Raw genomic sequence first — 17,912 nt, 5'->3', positions numbered from 1 at the left:
CCAGCGGCCCCGCCTGGGCCACACCTGAAAGACACTGATAAGGGCAGGCATTTGGTGCAGCAGTTAAGACGCTCCTTGGGACAACTACACCTTAGATCAGAGCACCCGGGCACCAGTGCTGCCTCTGCTTCTGATTCCAGCTTCCTGCTGATGGCTTAAGTACTTGAGTCCCTGCCACCCAGGTGGGAGACAGAGAGAGAGCCCTTGCCATACAGTACCTTGGGTAGGCAGGGACTTGTGTAAACTGAAGGCAGCTAAAAGGCTGGGCTTGGGCAGAGCCGTGTGTGGTGGAATGAGAAGGCTGTGCCAAGATGGCACTGGCAAGTGAGCATCAGTTGCTCAGGAAATGGGATTCAGAACCCACCTGGCAAAGGAGCCTGCTTGGCAACAGGCTGTGATTGGTTACGCCATAAACCACCCCTTGACCAGATTGGCTGCCTCGGCTATATAAGCTGCTGTGCCAACTGAAATAAACAAGTCTGCGGGCTGCTCACCTCTGGCCGGCTTTCACCCAACTCCTGGTGTCTGTCCTGACTCGGCGCCTCCTGCCCCCACTGCACTTCCTCCTCTCAGAATGAATCCACAGCAATAGCCCTGATTCCTTTGAGGGTTTCCACTCCCCTATCCCTGCCTGGGTTTTCCAGCTCATGGGCACCCAACACCTGCTACAAATCCAGGGATCCAGGTCAAGTTGTTTCAGGCAGGGGGCGGGGTGGTGCCTCCATCGGCAAGGTGGGTGCCCACGCACTGCACAGGCTGCGGCCGTATTACCGGTAGGCAATGTCTGAGTGCCTAGAGAGGCCAAAAGCTCCCACAACAAACCACCACAAATGAAGTCACTTAACACATCACACATTTATTATCTCACAGCTGCCATGGGCCAGGAATCCAGCACAATGCAATTCCATCTTCGGCCCGAGGCTCCAGACGGCTGGAGGCAGGGTGTCTGAAGGTCACCTGAGCTGCAGGACCCACATTCAAGTTCATTCGGGTTGTTGGCAGAATTCAGCTCCTTGTGGCTGGCCCACGGTGGGCTCTGGCCCCTTGCTCATCACAGCCAGGCAGGGCATGCCACACAATGCCACACCACACCACGCCACGCCACACAATGCCACACCACACAATGCCACGCCATGTCCTTGTCCTGCTTTGGACCACTCTGGCTCCTGCTGCTGCACCACCGGACCCCAGGTAGAGAAAATTCTCTGCTTTCAGGGACTTAACATGATTAGACTGGGCCCAGCCACAAACCCAGAATAACCTTCCCATGCAAAGGTGTGTAACCCCGATTACATCTGCCAGGTACCTCGTGCCTTGAAGCAAACCTAACGGGGTGAGGGCACGGGTGGAACCAGACAGCAGAGCTGTCCCCCTTTGTTGGCACTCACTGCCTCGTTACAAGGCATTCATTCACAGATAGAAACCTGGAGCCCGCCCGAGGTCACATGTGGGACCTGAGCCAGAGAGGCTCCTGGGCTTCCCAAGGAATTGAGGCTCTGCTGAGGTCTGTACAGGATGCTGGAGTCAGGCAAGGGGAAGTGTAGCAGACTGCAGCTCAGACCCAGGGCCAAGCCAGGAGCCAGGAGCCAGGAGCATGGCACTGGAGGGAAGAGAACATGGAGGGGGGTGCAGGGAGGCCGGCCCCACAGGGCCCCCTGACTATTCCCTCTTTCCTATCAGGGGCTATTAGCAGCATGTGGGCCACAGGGCCCTTGCACCACCCTGCGGTAAGGTAGATGCTTTTGTTATCACCAGTTACAGGTGGGGAAACGCATCGCAGGGAGGGGAGCCACCCAGCCAAGCTCGTAACGGGTGGGACTAGGCGTCCCGTCACCTGATCAGATGTCCTTCTAAGAGGAGGCAGGGGTGGACTCGCCACTGACACCCACGCCCCGTACTGCACTTCCGATCCAACCTCCTGCTAATGCACGCCTGGGGAAGCAGCAGAGGAGGGCTCAAGCGCCTGAATGCCTGCTGCCTGCCTGGGGGAGTGACCCGATGCAGTTCCTGGCTCCCGGCTTTGGCTTGGCCACCGGGGGAGTGAGCCAGCAGCCATGAGACCTCCAACAACAAATGAAAACAAGAACAACAACAACAACAACAAAAAGGTGAGTGAGGCCGGCTGGGGAGGAGAGGAGATGTCCAGCAAATGCCTCTGAGGCTGCCCTGGCGAGGGCAGGTGCCCCAGGCCACGGCAAGCACCCGACACTCACAGAGGCTCACGTCCAGAGCCGCACGGCGCTGGCCCCACCAGTCATTCTGCTCCCATTTCACTGGGCGGGGCAAGTCAGTGGCCGCAGCTGCTGTCCCCCACGGGGTGGGGCGTCACAGACCACATGGTTGAGGCAGAGGAGCAAAGTAAAGACAAAGGGACAGTGCAGGGAGGTGCACTCCACCAGCTGGCCGTCATTCATGCTTGGCTTTGGACATGGGGTGGCTGGAGATGTGGCAGTGGTGCAGAGCCCCACCCACAGGGACAGCGGGTTTGAGCCCAGGAGACCTCCTGCCTGGAGGCTGACTGGTGGCACGCAGCTCCCACAGGCACCAGCAGCCTTGCAAGGCCATTGCAACGGCCAAGGCGGGAGTGTGCTGTGCCGCCCCAACCGGACTGCAAATGCCAAAAAAGACGAAGAGTGAGCTCCTCTGAGAGCAGAGGACTTGGCCAAGTGCACCCTGCCTTGAGGACCCGAGGGGCCAGCTCCGCGGCCCGGCGCCCCGACCCGGCGGCGGCCTGAGTGGCAAGAGGGGTGGACACTCCGCTCTCTGGTGGGAGGGCCTGCGGGCCCCTCCGTGCCCCGTGGTCAGCGACCAGTCCTCCCTCTGCTGTGTCATGGTTATCTCTATTCTCTCATTCCCCATCCATGTGGGATTCAGTCCGATGCAGGCGCGGCGCCCACCGCATACCCCTTCAGCTCACCACGAGTGGAAGAGGCACGAAAGTCTGTGACGGGGCTGTTCGAGGCGGGCAGGGCGCCCCGAGGGGCTGACGGCCGGGGGTCCCGGGCTTGAGAAGCCGAGCGGGGCGCCCGCCTTGGGTCTGTGCCTCATCTCCCGCTCCCCGCCTCGCCCACTTGACAGCACCGGTGCAGGGAAGGGACCGGATGGTGACAGGGCCGTGGCAGCCCCCTTCCACCCGCGGTAACGCGTACCCCTCCCGTGTCGGGCAGGGGGCCCTGGGGTCCTGGGGCGCCATGGGCCCAGGGCGGCTCTGTTCGCCGCCGCACGCCAACTTCTGACAAAGCGCCTCCAAGGACACATCAGACGGAGCGAAAGGGCTCGCGAGGGCAGGCGGCGAGCGACCGCGGCGGGACACGCGTCGCGCAGCGCCGACGACCGGCTCCGACGGTGCGCACGGCAAGGCCCGGCACGGCCCGCTCGAGGAGCCCGGGCACCGCCCCGGACGCACGTGACGGGCGGTGACGTCTGCGCGAGGGGCGGGGGCCGGGGCGGAGCCGGGCCCGGGGACGTCGGCGCGAGGGGGCGTGCCCGGGGGCGGGGCCGGGGGCGGTACCGGCGGAGGTCACGTAGCTCAGGTTCCCCGCTCTTCCCGCGGCGCGCGCTCCTCTGTGCACTGCTCCAGGGTCGCCGTCCGAGAGCCACCATGCCGATGTTCGTCGTGAACACCAACGTGCCCCGCGCCTCCGTGCCGGACGGGCTCCTCTCGGAGCTCACCCAGCAGCTGGCGCAGGCCACGGGCAAGCCGGCCCAGGTTTGCGGGGAGCGGGCGGGGGGCCGCAGGGTGGGCCTCCGGTGGGCGCCCAGGGCCGGCGGGGTCGCTCGCGTGGGCTGACCGCGCGCCTCCCCGCAGTACATCGCGGTGCACGTGGTCCCGGACCAGATCATGGCGTTCGGCGGCTCGAGCGAGCCGTGCGCGCTCTGCAGCTTGCACAGCATCGGCAAGATCGGCGGCGCGCAGAACCGCACCTACAGCAAGCTGCTGTGCGGCCTGCTGTCCGAGCGCCTGCGCGTCAGCCCCGACAGGTGAGGGGTGGGGGGTGGGGGTGGGGGCTGGGGGCGCCCCGGGGCCGCGCGGCCCGCTGAGCCCGCCTAGCCCGCCTTCCCTCTGCTGCAGGATCTACATCAACTACTTCGACATGAATGCGGCCAACGTGGGCTGGAACGGCTCCACCTTCGCCTGAGCGCCGCGCGGGCCCCCGCCCGGCCCCGCCGCCCCTGCCCGCGCCCCCCTCTGCCCCTCTGCGCCCCCGCCCTCCCGCGCACGACAAATAAACGGTTGAGACGCCACGGCCGCCTCGAGGAGCTTCCTTGACTTGCAGGGAATCAGGGCGCGGCCGGGCCCGGGCTGCCCCTGCGCCCCGCTCTCGGGCTGGGGCTGGGGGTGGGGGGTCCTCCGAGCGGGGGTCGCTGCGCCCGGCGGGAGCGGAAGGGCCGCCAGGGGGCGCCGTGGGGAGCTGCGCGGAGCGGTGGGCGGGCGGGGGGCTGGGGGCGGCTGGCCAGCCTAGAGAAAAGTTACCGGCCGAAGGCAGCCGCTTTGTTCTGGGGCGTGAGGCCTGTTTTCAGCGCCAGCACGGCGGGCGGCGGGGGTGCCCGGGATGCGCCAGTGCCCTGAGAAGACCCCCCGCCCCGAGGCGGCCCAGCCAGGAACACACTTGAGGGGACATGCACTCCACCTTGTGGATTCTAGAACTGCAAAGTACGGCAGTTCAGCTATTGAAAAAAAAAAATGGCAAAAGTCAGCAGAGCTGTGGCTTTATGGTGCCCCGGCCCCCTGCTGTGGCTCGCCTGCCCGGCTCAGCTGCCCGCGGGCATCAATGCCTGACCACTCGATCCACTCCACAGTGTGAGAGCCTTCAGGCCAGGCTGCCCCAGCCACCGGCCTGCACAGACCCCCCGGGGTCGCGGAGGTCGGAGACCTCCAGTCTGTTAAGAGCAGGGGGCGCTCCTGTCTCCCCTGCGCCCCCTTCCGGGCGGCGAGGGAAGAGGCAATTACATGTCCTAGCTGGAGTGTGACTTTGTTTTTTCTAATTCCGCGGAATTTGAGTGCATTTGGCTTCCGAAGCCCGGGGTGGGGGTTGGGCTGCCTGTGAGGAGGAGCAGGGCAGGAGGCTCTGGGTATACCTAGGCCAGGCTGGAAGCAGGGAACAAACACTTCAGAGCCGCCGCACCCAGCCTGGGCTCCGCAGTCTTGATCTTGGGGGTCCTTCCCCTGGCCCCCAGCCCAGCCCTGTACACCTCAGGGATTTCCTTGCAGACGACCAGTAGGAGGGTAGAGTGGTCTAGAGAAGAAAGAGGAAGGAGACTCAGTTCTAGGGAGTCTTGAAGGGGCTGGGCCACTGGGGCTCCTCCCCTGCTGCTGGGGGGCATGCCTCACCCCCACTTCCCGGGGCCAAGCCCAGGGCCTCCCTGCTGGGTTCAAAGTGCCACTCATCTCAGCGTGCTGTGGAGACTGGGCCTCCCTCTTGGACCTGGGCACCTGCTGAGCCGCCAAGCAGCCCCCACCCCGGCACCCAGCTCAGATCCCTGATTTTCCTGCTTCAGGCCTGGCCCACCTGCCCCCCCCCCCCACACACACACCTGGTTCCTGTTTCCTGCTTCTGCACACAGAGAGCAGGGTGCACTTGCCCCAGAACATCTAGTTCAACTCCCTCAATTCAAAGAGGGCCAGGGTGCGGCCGCGGTGGGGGGATTGTAAGAGTTCCAGCTTCGTGGATGCTGTTCCTTCTGCATGGGTTGCCTGTCCCCCACGCACCCACGCTGAACCCCTCGTAACACCCGCCTGGGGATACCCAGAAGTGGCAGCACCAGCTCTGTGACCTGCAGGCCTCCACCCTGGGCCCAGCCCTTCCCCACTGGTTTTCCTTCATCTGTGAAATGGTAGGATTCATCCAATAGCTTTTCCCCCACTGTCCCTGCTCCCGGGGCCTCACAGGGACATCGCAGTGCCTGTGAAGTCCTTGCTCCCCCGCCCCGTCCATTGAATGCCCCCACTGCCTCTGAAACAGTAGATAAAAATAGAGCAGGGCCGCCCTAGCCTCCCCCCACTCCCATCTGTAGTTAGTGGGAGAAGCCAGCCAGTCTCTGGAGCTTTAGGGGCTTCCCAGGGTTTCTGGACCCGTCCATTTCTTGATGCCTTACCACACTGAAGAGCCAGGAGATACAGCAGTGCCAGGCTCTCCTGCCATCCCAGGCCCCTCCCTCCCTGTGGGGAGGGCTGGGCCCGCAGGGGCACAAGGCAACCCCACCCGTCACCTACCAGATACCCCCCTTCCTGGTAAGTGAGCTCCCACATACTTCCCCTCTGTGTCAGAGGACTCCGGCTCGGACCCCCTCAGACCTGGAGCCTCAGCTCTCGTCTGGCAACAGTGGGGTCCGGACTCGCGATCTAGCCCCCAAAACAGCCAACAGCCATCTCATTCAACCAGATTCAAAAAATTAAGTCTCACTTCCCCCGTCCTTGCTCCTGGGGCCTGGTGTCTTGATCCTGGACCCACTTTTCATGTAATAGGTAAGCGATTTATCTGGCCAGATTCAAAGCATGCCAAAGGGCCCAGAAAGTAGGCTCCTTCCTGCCTCCCCTCCCCTCCAAATCCCTGCAGACAGATTTCATGTGTACTTAATACCACCCCAGCCCCCATGCCCCCCCCCCGAGGTGGTAGTATCTAATACACCTGTTTGGCACCTGTGTGTGTGTGTGTGTGTGTGTGTGAGACCTGAAAGTCTGCCTGAACCTAGTGTCCCCTGGGGTAGCTTGGGCCTTCATTCCATTTAATTAGGCCCTGCCCACTGGCAGTTTTCCCAGAATTCCACAGGTGTGTTCAGTGCAAACTCCACCGCGGGCGGGCGGGGCTCCCTAGAGGGGCGGGACTGCTGGTCTGCTCTAACAGGGCTGTCTGGCCTCGTGCCTGTCTGATGGGGAAAGGCCTCTCCCCCAGCCACGGAGCTGGACACCATGTGGTGACTAAGCCAGGTCCCCAGGCCCGCTTTTCTGCTGGGCTGTGTTTCTGAGAACTCTTTCTTGACCCTTTGCCGGGAACTGCAGGTGTCTCCGCCAGTGCGTCACTGGGGTGGGCCTGCAGCGCTGTGCCTGGGCCCGGAGACCAGTGTATGTCATCGGGCGGGGCATGCGACGGGCCGGCGCCTCTACGCTTTCCCCACTCCACAGCGATCAAGCTCTGCCCTGGTTTCTTCCAGGACTTCAATGTGATTGCTTTTGCCTTTCCTGTCTGCAAGGCCCCCGTGTACAGTCTGGGATGCGATTGGGCTCCCTCTGTGATGGCACATGTGGCCCACTGCACACCCCCTCCGCCCCGCCGTCTGTGACAGCGGCCGTCCTGATCCACTGATGAATCAATCACTTCCAGCGCAAACCAAGTGCCTTCTTGTACTTGTACTTGGCTCAGCTTTGCACCTCTTGATTCTGGCTCCCCCATTGGTCCAACCTGGGGTCATGTGTGCCAGACAGAGCTGCTTGGCAGATGGCGGCAGCCCCTTGGTGCCCCCCGCCCCGGGAAGCTGGGGGAAGTCTTCCTTCTCAGGCTCATCCTGACCCCACTCAAGCCCTCCCTCCTCCCACTTCCTTCTGCCCTCCAGTCTCCCCCCTCCCCTGCCTGCCACCCTGGTTCCCTGTCCAGTTCTGGTGGCCAGCTACACTGCCCAGTGGCCTCATGTCTCTCAGAACACATGAAGGCCTCCTGCCACAAGGGACAAATCCCCAGCTTGTCCCTGGCCTCCCCTGGGTGCCAGCCTGCCCCTGTGCTGCCCAGTCTGCCCCTCGGGCCAGCAGCTGTTCCGCAGAGAAGCCAGGAGCAGGCTGCACGGCTCCCAGGGCGGGTGTGAATTTCAAGGTCTCAGACCTTGCTGAGGCTGGAACAGCCCCGGGAAGTCTTATACTTCTCCAAGAGAAAACTCTAGGGGACGGGGCAGGCCTCTCTGTTATCTGGGCGCTCCCAGGACAAGAGCCTTCTCTGTGAACTGCACCCATCTCCTTGTTCACAGAGGAGCCCAGAGACCTTTGGGATTTCATTCCTTTGGGCCATCGTTTTGATTCTGCAAAAATGCGGATTTCAACCCCCGCAAGGCGGGAGGGGGGGAATGAGGAAAGGAGACCCCCACTACCTGGCCGCTGCCATGACAGGAGAATCTGCCTGGGTGGGGCGTGGCACCGCCCTTCGTGCCTGCCTCTGTCCATCTGAGACAGACAACAGATATGGCGGGAGGAAGTCCCCGGATTGGGGGGGGGGGGGGCGGCGCGGAAGAAGCTTCCCCTCTACCCGTTCCATGCTGATTGTGTGACAAACAATGAAAGTGACTTTCTGATCAAAAGTGGTGTGTGGCCTGGCCTGTGCAGGACCCTGCTCCTCCAGGGCATGCAGGCGTGGGAGCTGGGCGTTTAAGAAAGGGTGGGAGGGAGCCCTGTTCGCAGGAAAGAGTCCCTCGTGGTCTGACTGCGCTGACTCCGTCCATCGAAACCAGGAACACGGCTGAAGGAGGAGAGAGGAAAAATTCAGGCTGTGGCTGCAGTGGAGTCTGCAGGAGCGTTAAGGATGCCGGCGCTCATAAGCTTCAAGGATAATAATTTAAAAAAAAAAAGCCAAAGGAAGACACAAAGGATGTGAACTTGTGTGAGTAGAACGCGTTATGTGCAGTGAGAGGCACTACAATAACCCATATCCCAAACTAGCAAGATGAATGGAGTATCGACGCAGAACCCTTCTCACAATGAGGTAAGACGACTTTTCGGCCGTCACCCAGAATATGGCTTTATCCAAAGAGAAGGTGTGCGGGAGGGGGTGGGGGTGGGGGTGGAGGGCGGGGGGTAGCAGCAGGAGGAAAGGACACGGGCCCTGGGAAGCCCTAGGGATGGATCCCAAGTATGCAGGACTCTGCAGAGAAAACCAACCACCTTCAAGGCCATTGAGGAGTAACCGAGCAGCCACGCCCCCGGATGGCGGTACCCCCCACCCCGTCCACACAGCCCCCACCGGAACTCCAACAGGGTTTTTGACAGACGGCGCCTAACATGTGAGACTCCAAGAATCAGGAAGAACCAGATGATTTTCTTAAAGACCGGGGGCGGTGAGGACCTGCTTTCCCGATGTTGAGATATGTGGGCTTCGTCTAACAGCAGAGGCCCCGCGGGTGGGTGTGTGTGTGTGTGTCTCAACGTGTGACAGACAATAGACCAAAGGAGAGAAGAGAAATCCCAGAAACAGAGCTCACTACACACATACGGACAAGGTCTATGGCAGGCGCACGATTCCCCACCCCTACCCTCCCGCAGCTAGCGAACACTTGGACAGAAAAGCCAAACAGGACTCCCTTGCACACCCCCCACAAAGACCAGCCCTTCGTGGCTACAAAGCCGGAACAGCCACTAACGACCGCGGAAGATCCCATGTAGGCACAGGTAGTCCCGATGGTTTCTTAGATGCGATACATCAAGCAGACAGCACTTTATAAAGGAGTCCCTGATGCCACCATACATTATAAGACACCATAAGAAAAGACATGCTCCTGTTGTCGCCACTTGTAGTATTGGCAAAAAACTCAACTTCAGAAAATATAGTCTCAAAGCAGCGAAGCGGCCATCGACAATCCCATAAAAAGGGAGCCACTTCCCAGGACGGGATATCCAAACGGAAGAGGTGTTCCACACAGTAGAAATCAGGGAAGGGCAAGGAAAGCCGCCACAGGCTGTCCCGGGGCACCTGTCACCTCGGCTGTGAAGGCCATACCCACAATTCCACTCTAGGTATATATACACCCTGAGAAGGAACTAGCCACCGGGGAGAACCCAGATGTCCATCAAGAATAGAATGGATAAATAAATTGCGGCGTATTCGCTCACGGAATACTACCATGGAAACGTGAGAACGGCACCGCCGAAGCAGCTCACAAGCATAACATCCTGCAAGAGCCACACAGCGCGGATCAGTCCCCTGCTCTCAAGTTCAAGTACAAGGAACCTCAAAGCTCCGCGGGTTGGCGGTGCCGCGAGCCGGTTAGGACGGTGCTCCCACCGGGGAGCAGGGAGCCTGTGGGCGTGGCCAGGGCACTCACTGTCTTCCAAGTGTCTTTTTTGTTTGTTTTTCCAAGTGTCTTATATTCGTTAAACTGTAAGGCATTTTTCTGTGTGTGTGTTTTACTTCATCATGCAGAGATAACAGGCACGGACAGAAGGAACACCCCCTGCCCCCAGACACACCCCACCGCGGGCACAGTGTGGGCATTGTCCCCCGCCCGAGCTCTGGCTCTTACCAAGGACTGTCCTCCACTTGCTAGCCTTCTCCTGGCCCAGCCCCAGCACCCCTGAGCTGCCTGGCTCCACCCACCCCCCTGGGCATGTGCTAGACTCCCCACCCGCCCCCGCCCCTGCCATGGCAGCAGAAGGCGCCCAAGGTCAGAATTGGGAAAAACGGGATGTTCTGCTTAACGCCCTCTCCAGTCCAACACTGTGCCCCTGTCCTGGCTTTGCCTTTGAGTCCACACAAGTCACCCTCTTGAGCGCGGGGCTCTGGGCTGCCTGGTTGTATGCACATGAAGTCTTCAGAGGGGTCACAGCGGCTTCGGCCTTGGCATTTTCCCCTCGGGACTTTGGTGTTGTGGGGTTGGCTTTTCACGTGGCCCTGGCTGCTCTAAACAGGGTCCCCGTGGGGCCGCGACCGCAGTGGCTCGGGACAGTGGTTTGGGCGTTGGCTACAAGCTCATGCTGTTTTACTAAGTGTGGCTCCAGCAAATGCTGGGCTGCTTGAGGGTCTGGTGAGCAGTGCCAGGCCTCCCATGGGCCTTGTCGACAGGGGGCTGGAGTCCTCCAAGGCACAGGTTGGGTGGGCAGGCTCAGCTAGGTCCCAGGTCAGCCCTTTCAACGGCATGGCCGGCCCAGGGCTGTAGCGCGCCGGGGTATGACTCTTGTGCCACCACGGGGAGTAGCGTTCCTGATGCTTCTCGGCAGAACAGCTGTCTGGCCGGTGCCCCCTGAGCCTGCAAGGCCAGTCCTCAGGCACTCAGCATTTTTAGGCCCTGTGCATGGCACAGCCCCACTGTCATTGGTGCTGCCACAAACATTGGGGCCGCGAGTTAGGTGACTAAAACCACGGCTTTGCCTTCACCTGGAAAAATGGCAACGTTTGAAAGGAATCGGGGCCCTTCAGAGCACTGCTTTCTCTTGGATTGAGATCTATAGAGACAGCTCCGTGAAATCAAAGCACGTTCCCAGGTGAGCCCAGGCCATTCAGCCGGCGGTGCTGACAGCCGTGCGTCCTGGAGCGGGGCTGGGGGAAGGGGAGGGGGCTCAGTTTGCTTGGGAGATCCAGAAGAACTGGAAATGGTTTGTAAAAAAAAAAAAAAAAATCCCACCACAGTCTTACTCTCAGAACAGGAGCATTGGGAAATGAGACAAAGAGGCGTGTCCTTATGGAAGATGGTGTCTCGAGCAAGGCTGGACGAAAACCAAGGATCTGGCGGGACCTCGGAGTGGACCAGGCCAGACGGGCCCACTCAGGGAACAGGCAAGCTCCCCGATGTGGCGGGTGGCAGAGATGTGGGGAAGAGGCAAGGTAGTCTCCAGAGAGCGCCAGGTGATCCAGAACATTCTTGATGAGTGGCCGATATGGTGCCACAGGCAGGGACTCTAGGAGCCAGAAGCTGTTGTCCCCCAGGGGCCCCGGGCAGCTCTTAGGGGACAGAGAAGAGTCTGGGCAATTTCAAGGATGGAAAAGCAACATCAAACGCTGAATCCTTGGGGTGCATGTGGGGACAAGGGGTCACTGCAAGTGGGGGTCCAGGATTTCTTGGGGCTTTAGGCATATGTTTTGAAAAAATAGGTGTGCTAAGCCTCGAGGAAGGGCCAGATGAGCTCTACGAGGAGCTGGGGGCAGGGGGCGTGGCCAACGGCCACTATGTTTTGGGTGAAACCATGGAATTGTTACTGACGGCTTATGACACACTGGACTTGGCCAGTTTTGTTCTCTCACCGTGGGAGACGAGAAAGAGACAAAATCTAGAGGGAGAGGTCAGAAAATGTCAATGTTTCCACCAGAAAGTAAGAGGATGAAGGCCACGGGGTGGGGTGGGGTGGGGTGCAGCCAAGCCAGCCAGGCCTGCAGGTGGTGAAGAGAAGGGACGAGACTGGTGCCTGGAGCCAGCACAGCCACCAGGGGGCGGCTGAGCCATTCTGGGCACCCTGCTGGAGGGAAGCACAGTAGTGGATACCCAGTTCCCGCTGCAGAGCACGGTTAGAAAAACCCCAGTCAAGCCCGGATGAGGTAAATAACATGGGTTTGGGCCCATCCCAGAGCCTGGGGGTGCGAGGATCTAAACTGTTCCCCGAAAGAGAATGGGGTACAGTAGCCTCCCCTTGTGGATGTGCGGGGAATAGTGGAGGCAGCCCTGGGGACCCGTTCACGCTGCAGCCCGCAGAGCCTCCAACTCTGCCCAGCAGATAGCAACAACATGGCTGGCCCTGTGTTTGGGAGAAGACAGAGGACAGCTAATGTCCTGAGGACCGCCAGGGGACAGAGCCGCTACCCCCGCAAGGTGCTCGGCTGGGCTGCGGCCCCAGCCGGACAACCAGCCTGGCGCCCGGGGCTCAGGGAGAGGCTTTTTGAGGACTGAAGACCCCTGCCCACGCGGAAGGAGAGGGAAGTGTTTTGAAGGGGTTTTGAACATATTGGAAGGAAGAAGGTATCATTGAGTAAGACCCAGGGCAGCGGGCAGAGCTTTGGGGGACAGGACTGAGACAGATGCTCTCAGAGGAAAAGGCACCGCCCGGGCACACAGGGTGGGCTCACGTCGGGGCGGGGTGGGGTGAAGCTGTAGCTGATAACCAGGAGCCCACCTGCCCATCCTCCTCGGGTTAGCCTAACCCTCCACAGGGTGCAGAGGTGTAGGGGGCAGCACCATGACAGAGCTCTATCTATCCTCCTCCCATCAGGTGCCACGGCCCTTCTTTGGGGGGTCTTAAGGCAGCAGGGTCCTATACAGGGCTGAGTGCTGGGCTCTGGTACCATTTAGAGGCCTGAGGCTGCTGGGGGGATGAGTTCCTTGTGGTGGGCAGGTGGGGCAGCGCTGTCCACCCTGGTTTGTCCTGGTAACTCTGGGTGTTTGGGGTTCAGGGCAGGCATTCGGTCTAGCAGTTAAGATGCCCGTGAGGACAGGATACCCATGGTTCCCCATCTGCATGTGTGGCTCTGGCACTCACTGGCTTCTGAGCCCAGCTTCCTGCTTGTGTTTACCCTGGGAGGTAGCAGTGATCACTCAAGTACTTAGGTTCCTACTCCTCAGGTCGGTGACCCAGAAGGAGTTCCCAGCTCTTGGCATTGGCTTGGCCCAGCCTTGGCCATTATAGGCATTTGGGGATTGAACCAGTAGAAGGGAGTCTCTCAGCCTCTCTCTCTCTCTCTGTATCAAATGAGTAGGGTGTTTTTTTTTTTTTATTTAGAAATAAATAAAACTGCAGCACAAGACATGCTGGTTCAAATGCCGATATGTGGAGAGAAGGATCCCACATTTCAGGAGTGGGCGAGCCGCCCCGAGCCGTGGAGAGGAAGTTAGCACCACGGGGCTGGGCTCTCTTTGAATGCATCTGTCTTTCATCATCATTCAACCTCAAGGCTTTCAATTTTTCTTTCTTTGGACTTTAACCTACAAGGGCAATGGAATCGAACTGCTTGAGTGCCGTTTTCCAGGCCAGGAAACACCCCAGGAGACAGGACACTTTCATGAAGACTTTTTATGGGGGTGTCTTTGCCATTTCCTATCTTGGCAGAACCTCTTGAGCCAAATGTGGGCTTTGAGGTCAGATCTCATTTAGAACAGGAACCGAGTAGGGGGAAAAAAGGCTTTGTGTGGGGTCTGGGATGCCCTTGACCTTAAGCCACGTGGGGTTTTGATTCATCTCAAGGCTCTAAACCACCTGCAGCCTCCAAAGGGGCGAGTATTGAACGTTCCTGGGGGGCAGTAGCGCCCTCCCTTGCAAGGTCCTGGGGACAGTTCTGAGGCTGCCCTGGGGACCCTTTCACTTCGACACCCCTCCCCCCAACTTCCCAACTCTGTTCAGCAAGTAGCAGCAGTGGGGCTGAGTCAGGTGGAGAAAGTGGGCAAGTTCAACTCAGATCCTTTGGGTCTTCCTGGCCTTGTGCGTGTCCTGGGGCACCCCCTGTCCAATCTAGGACACAGCAAGCCGCCCAGCTGACTTCTTCTTTCTTTGTCATCTTAAACGCGGCTGTCCTCCATGACGCCACACCTCCAGCTGCCCTGGCCTGTGCCTGGGATCTCCGACATCCATTTTCTCTTCTGGAAATGAACCCCAGACTATCACCGCAAGTCATCTTATTTGTTGAGGGCTCGGTCTAGAAGAGACAGAATACGTTCTGATGGCGGAAGCCATGGGAAGGCTCCCCGGCTGATCCACGGGGCTCCCCGCGGCTCCTGCCTGTGAGCTGGGCCCCTCCCCACCCGGCCATGTCTGCATCTAGAGACTGGAGTGAACCCTCGGCTTTGCAGTCCCCTGCCAAGTCAGCCCCATTTACACACCCTTGCCCTGCCCCGTCTGGGTCCCCATGCCGGCCCTGTCGCAGCCAGGCTAACCTCATTCAGAATTGTTCTTTTTCCTGGGCTGGCTGCCCGGCAAGCCTCCTGGAGGGGCAGGATTGGGCCAGAACAGCACTCCTTAGGTTTCTAGACTTCTGCCACGGGCCCCGAGCAGGCTCCCGGTGCCCACCGGTGCAGCTCATAGCCAGTGCTCTCTCTGATAGCTCCTGCCTCCACCAGGGTACAGGAGGTGAGTGAGAGCAGGGCCCCCTCTGTCCAAGGCAGGGTCAGCATCGAGTAAAGGCCAGGGCCATTTCCCCAGACAGGCAAGGCCCACGTGGGGCCTCTGCATGTACCTTCCCCGCTTTGGCCAAAGGGTTTTGAGGGATGCCTAAGTGAATGAGCTTTCCCAATTTCCCAAGCGATTTCCCTAGACAGTACCTCGTGTTATCCTCACAACAACCCTGAGAGGGAGGATTTCAGCAGCCCTGCTTTCAATCGGGAACAGAGAACCAGAGAGGTCACCTGGGGAGCTTCCCCCAAGGTCACACAGCAAATGAAGGGCAAGGCTGGAAAGAGCAGCATGCCGGGGCCCCTGCCCCAGCCAACCCCCCACTCCCCTACCCCCACCCCGTGGCAAGCCGCGGTATATATATGTTTTTTCTTCCAATTCTTCTTCTTCTTCTACACTTTTTCTCTACACTCCATCTCCCCTGCTATGTGTGTCTTCATGTTTGTGGGCATCTAACATCCACGTTGTCAACGGCTCCTCCCAACAGGCTGACGGGACAGGGGGTGGTAAGGTGAACGAGGTGTGTAGCCTTGACGCATTGCAAGGAGTCACCAATGGCCAAAGACTCTAAGGCGGCTTCTCCTGCTTCCACGTGTCCCCTTTCCAGGTGCACTTGGAGTTCAAGGTTGAGCTTGGTAAGCTCTGTGTTGAGTGAGAGGGCAGAGCCACCCCTGAGCAGGGTCAAAGATCCTTCCCCTGTTCAGAAGACTTCCCCCCTGGCTCCCCACCCTGTTGCTTTAGAGGGACAGGATGGGACAGGAGGAGAGGGGACTCCTGTATCCTGGGTTAAGGGAGCCACAAGAGTCAGCCTAGCCCCTAGGGCCATCCCAGGGCTGTGCCTTCTTCCCTTGAATTATCAGCAGCCAACTTTGAGCCCTGTGCGGCTGCTGCTAGCCAGGGTACAGACAACCAGGTCCATGGCAAAGGTCCGCGGGAAGTTGAAGAGTCAGGCCCCCCTTCCCTGTCCATCTCGAGGGGGGACTCTGGCTTCTACCACATGCTTTTGCAAGCCACAGATTCCCTCTGTGGCATACCTCTTGTCTTGCTGGAGTTGCTGTGCGCTATTTTTTTTTTTTTTGGTAGTGAAGGAAGAAAGTAAAATTGGGGAATCATTCTGGGTGTGTTTACGGGGATACCTTTATTGCTTTGCATTCACTTGTGTGTCTACTTAAATGCCAGCTGTCTTGGTGCATCAACAGAGGGACATGCCTATTGCCGAAGGAAAAACAGAATTTTCTGTCTGTAGGAAATATTACCAAACCACTAGCACACAGAGAGGTAGTATTTTAAAGGTAAAGCTGTGGCCATGGTAGACTTTTTTTCCTGCTGGAGTTCGTGATGTTTTGTCATCTCATTTTCCAAATTTTTTTTTTTTTTTTTGGTACAAAAGAATTGCTGGTGAATGGTGATAATGCCCTAGTGCTCGATTTAGCCTCATTTTCCAATTAACTCTTCACTCAAGACTCAATGCCACCCTCCCCACCTCCTACCCCAAGGGATGATGGGACAGGATGGCCTCCTTATCATGGTTACTGTTGGCTCCAGACACACAGAAGGAAACTGAGGCCAAGGCCAATGCTAAGACCCAAGGAGGTGAGGGTGTTGAAGGTGACACAGCAAGACCTGAGGGGCAATAAGGAGAAAACAACTGGGCTGCTTTAGCCCACGGCCATTACAGTTGGTGACAAAATAAGCCTCACTCAAATTCCCCTGCCAAGGCTTGTCCCCTAGAGCAGTTACCTCCTGCAGCCGGGCCCGCCTCCGTTTAAATGGTTTCCTCCCCTAGCTCTGCCTAAGCAGGAAACAAGCTAAAATATTACTCAGCTCGGAAGGGAGAGACCCCAGGTTGTGGAGCCACGTCCCCGCGACTTCCTCCTTCTTTGTCATCTTAAACACAGCTGTCCTGCACGACACCACGCCCCCAGCTGCCCAGGCTCGTGCCTGGGATCTCTGACATCCATTTTCTCTTCTGGAAATGAACCCCAAACTGCTGCCAGAGGAAAAACAGGGGAACAGCCAGTCAAGCCCCGGGGCAGGCAGGGTACACAGCAACAAGACCCGGACCCCGTCTCAAGGCCGCCCCCAGCCCCGCTCCAGTGGCTGCAGAGGCTGGATCGTATGCAGCTTTCTGGAAACATCTGTAGACACCCCTCCCCCCCCCACACACCCCTTTTCCAGTGTTTTCATTCCGTCATTAGACGGAGTACAGGTGCGACTATGACAACGCAGCCTCCGACAACTTTGAGAGCCCAGTTATTCCCCACTCGTATGCTTCCCCCAGCTAACCTAATATCCCGGTAGGTCCCATAGGGAGAAACCTCCCAGGGCCTTTCCCCCCTAGGGGACACGGGCTTGGCCCCAGGGTGCTCTGAGGGCAAAGATGAAAAAAGCATAAACATTAGTCGAGATGAAGGGGGGAGGTGACACACCCAGTGAGTCCTTGTCAAGCCTTCTGATTGACAAGGGTTACCCTGAGGGTGGGGCTGGGGAGGGGTCTTCTTCCCACCTACTGTTTTTTTTTTTTTTTTTTTTTTTTTTGACAGGCAGAGTGGACAGTGAGAGAGACAGAAAAGTCTTCCCTTTCCATTGGTTCACCCTCCAATGGCTGCTGCAGCTGGCGTGCCGCGCTGATCCGAAGCCAGGAGCCAGGTGCTTCTCCCGGTCTCCCATACGGGTGCAGGGCCCAAGCACTTGGGCCATCCTCCACTGCACTCCCTGGCCACAACAGAGAGCTGGCCTGGAAGAGGGGCAACCAGGACGGAATCCAGCGCCCCGACCGGGACTAGAACCCAGGGTGCCGGGGTGCCGGCCCCGCAGGCGGAGGATTAGCCTAGTGAACCGTGGCGCTGGCCCCACCTACTGGTCTTAACCCTTGTTCTACCACATCCAGAACCCCTACAATGGGACTGGGGGCGCCCCCGAGAGGCCCAGCAAAGAACACTGACTTAAAGCCTGGCATCAGCTCTCCCAGGCTGGGCCAATCCCCACCCCTCACCTCCCATGGGCATCCCTTGCCAGCGGGTCTCTCCCACCCCCGATCCCATCCCCAACAAGGGTACAGGCTGAGCCGCAGCAATCCTGGGAGCCAGAGAGCTTTAGGCACTGCAAGGAGCTTCGGCCACGTTTCTGG

At 59.1% G+C, this 17,912-nt stretch overlaps 1 protein-coding gene across 1 annotated transcript; it reads left to right on the top strand.

The window, feature by feature from the left end:
- The first annotated feature begins 3,526 nt into the window (after nt 1-3,526).
- On the top strand, nt 3,527-4,245 carry MIF (macrophage migration inhibitory factor). The gene is made up of 3 exons (XM_002722561.6): nt 3,527-3,709; nt 3,809-3,981; nt 4,073-4,245. The coding sequence occupies exons 1-3, from the start codon at nt 3,602-3,604 to the stop codon at nt 4,137-4,139; spliced, it is 348 nt and encodes a 115-aa protein (XP_002722607.1). The 5' UTR covers nt 3,527-3,601; the 3' UTR covers nt 4,140-4,245.
- The last annotated feature ends 13,667 nt before the right edge of the window (nt 4,246-17,912 follow it).

The sequence above is a fragment of the Oryctolagus cuniculus genome, chromosome 21 (assembly GCF_051225735.1).
Source record: "Oryctolagus cuniculus isolate XC-2025 breed Fujian yellow rabbit chromosome 21, ASM5122573v1, whole genome shotgun sequence".
In the NCBI taxonomy this organism is placed as follows: Eukaryota; Metazoa; Chordata; class Mammalia; order Lagomorpha; family Leporidae; genus Oryctolagus; species Oryctolagus cuniculus.
The sequence above is the reverse complement of the archived record's forward strand: the minus strand, read 5'-3'. Positions and strand labels throughout refer to the sequence as shown.

What these genes read in the sequence shown, in the direction of transcription:
- MIF (XM_002722561.6), top strand. Translation starts at nt 3,602, where the DNA reads ATGCCGATGTTCGTCGTGAACACCAACGTGCCCCGCGCCTCCGTGCCG. An exon ending in CCACGGGCAAGCCGGCCCAG is followed by an intron (nt 3,710 to 3,808) that starts GTTTGCGGGGAG and finishes GCCTCCCCGCAG; the next exon opens with TACATCGCGGTGCACGTGGT. An exon ending in CTGCGCGTCAGCCCCGACAG is followed by an intron (nt 3,982 to 4,072) that starts GTGAGGGGTGGG and finishes CCTCTGCTGCAG; the next exon opens with GATCTACATCAACTACTTCG.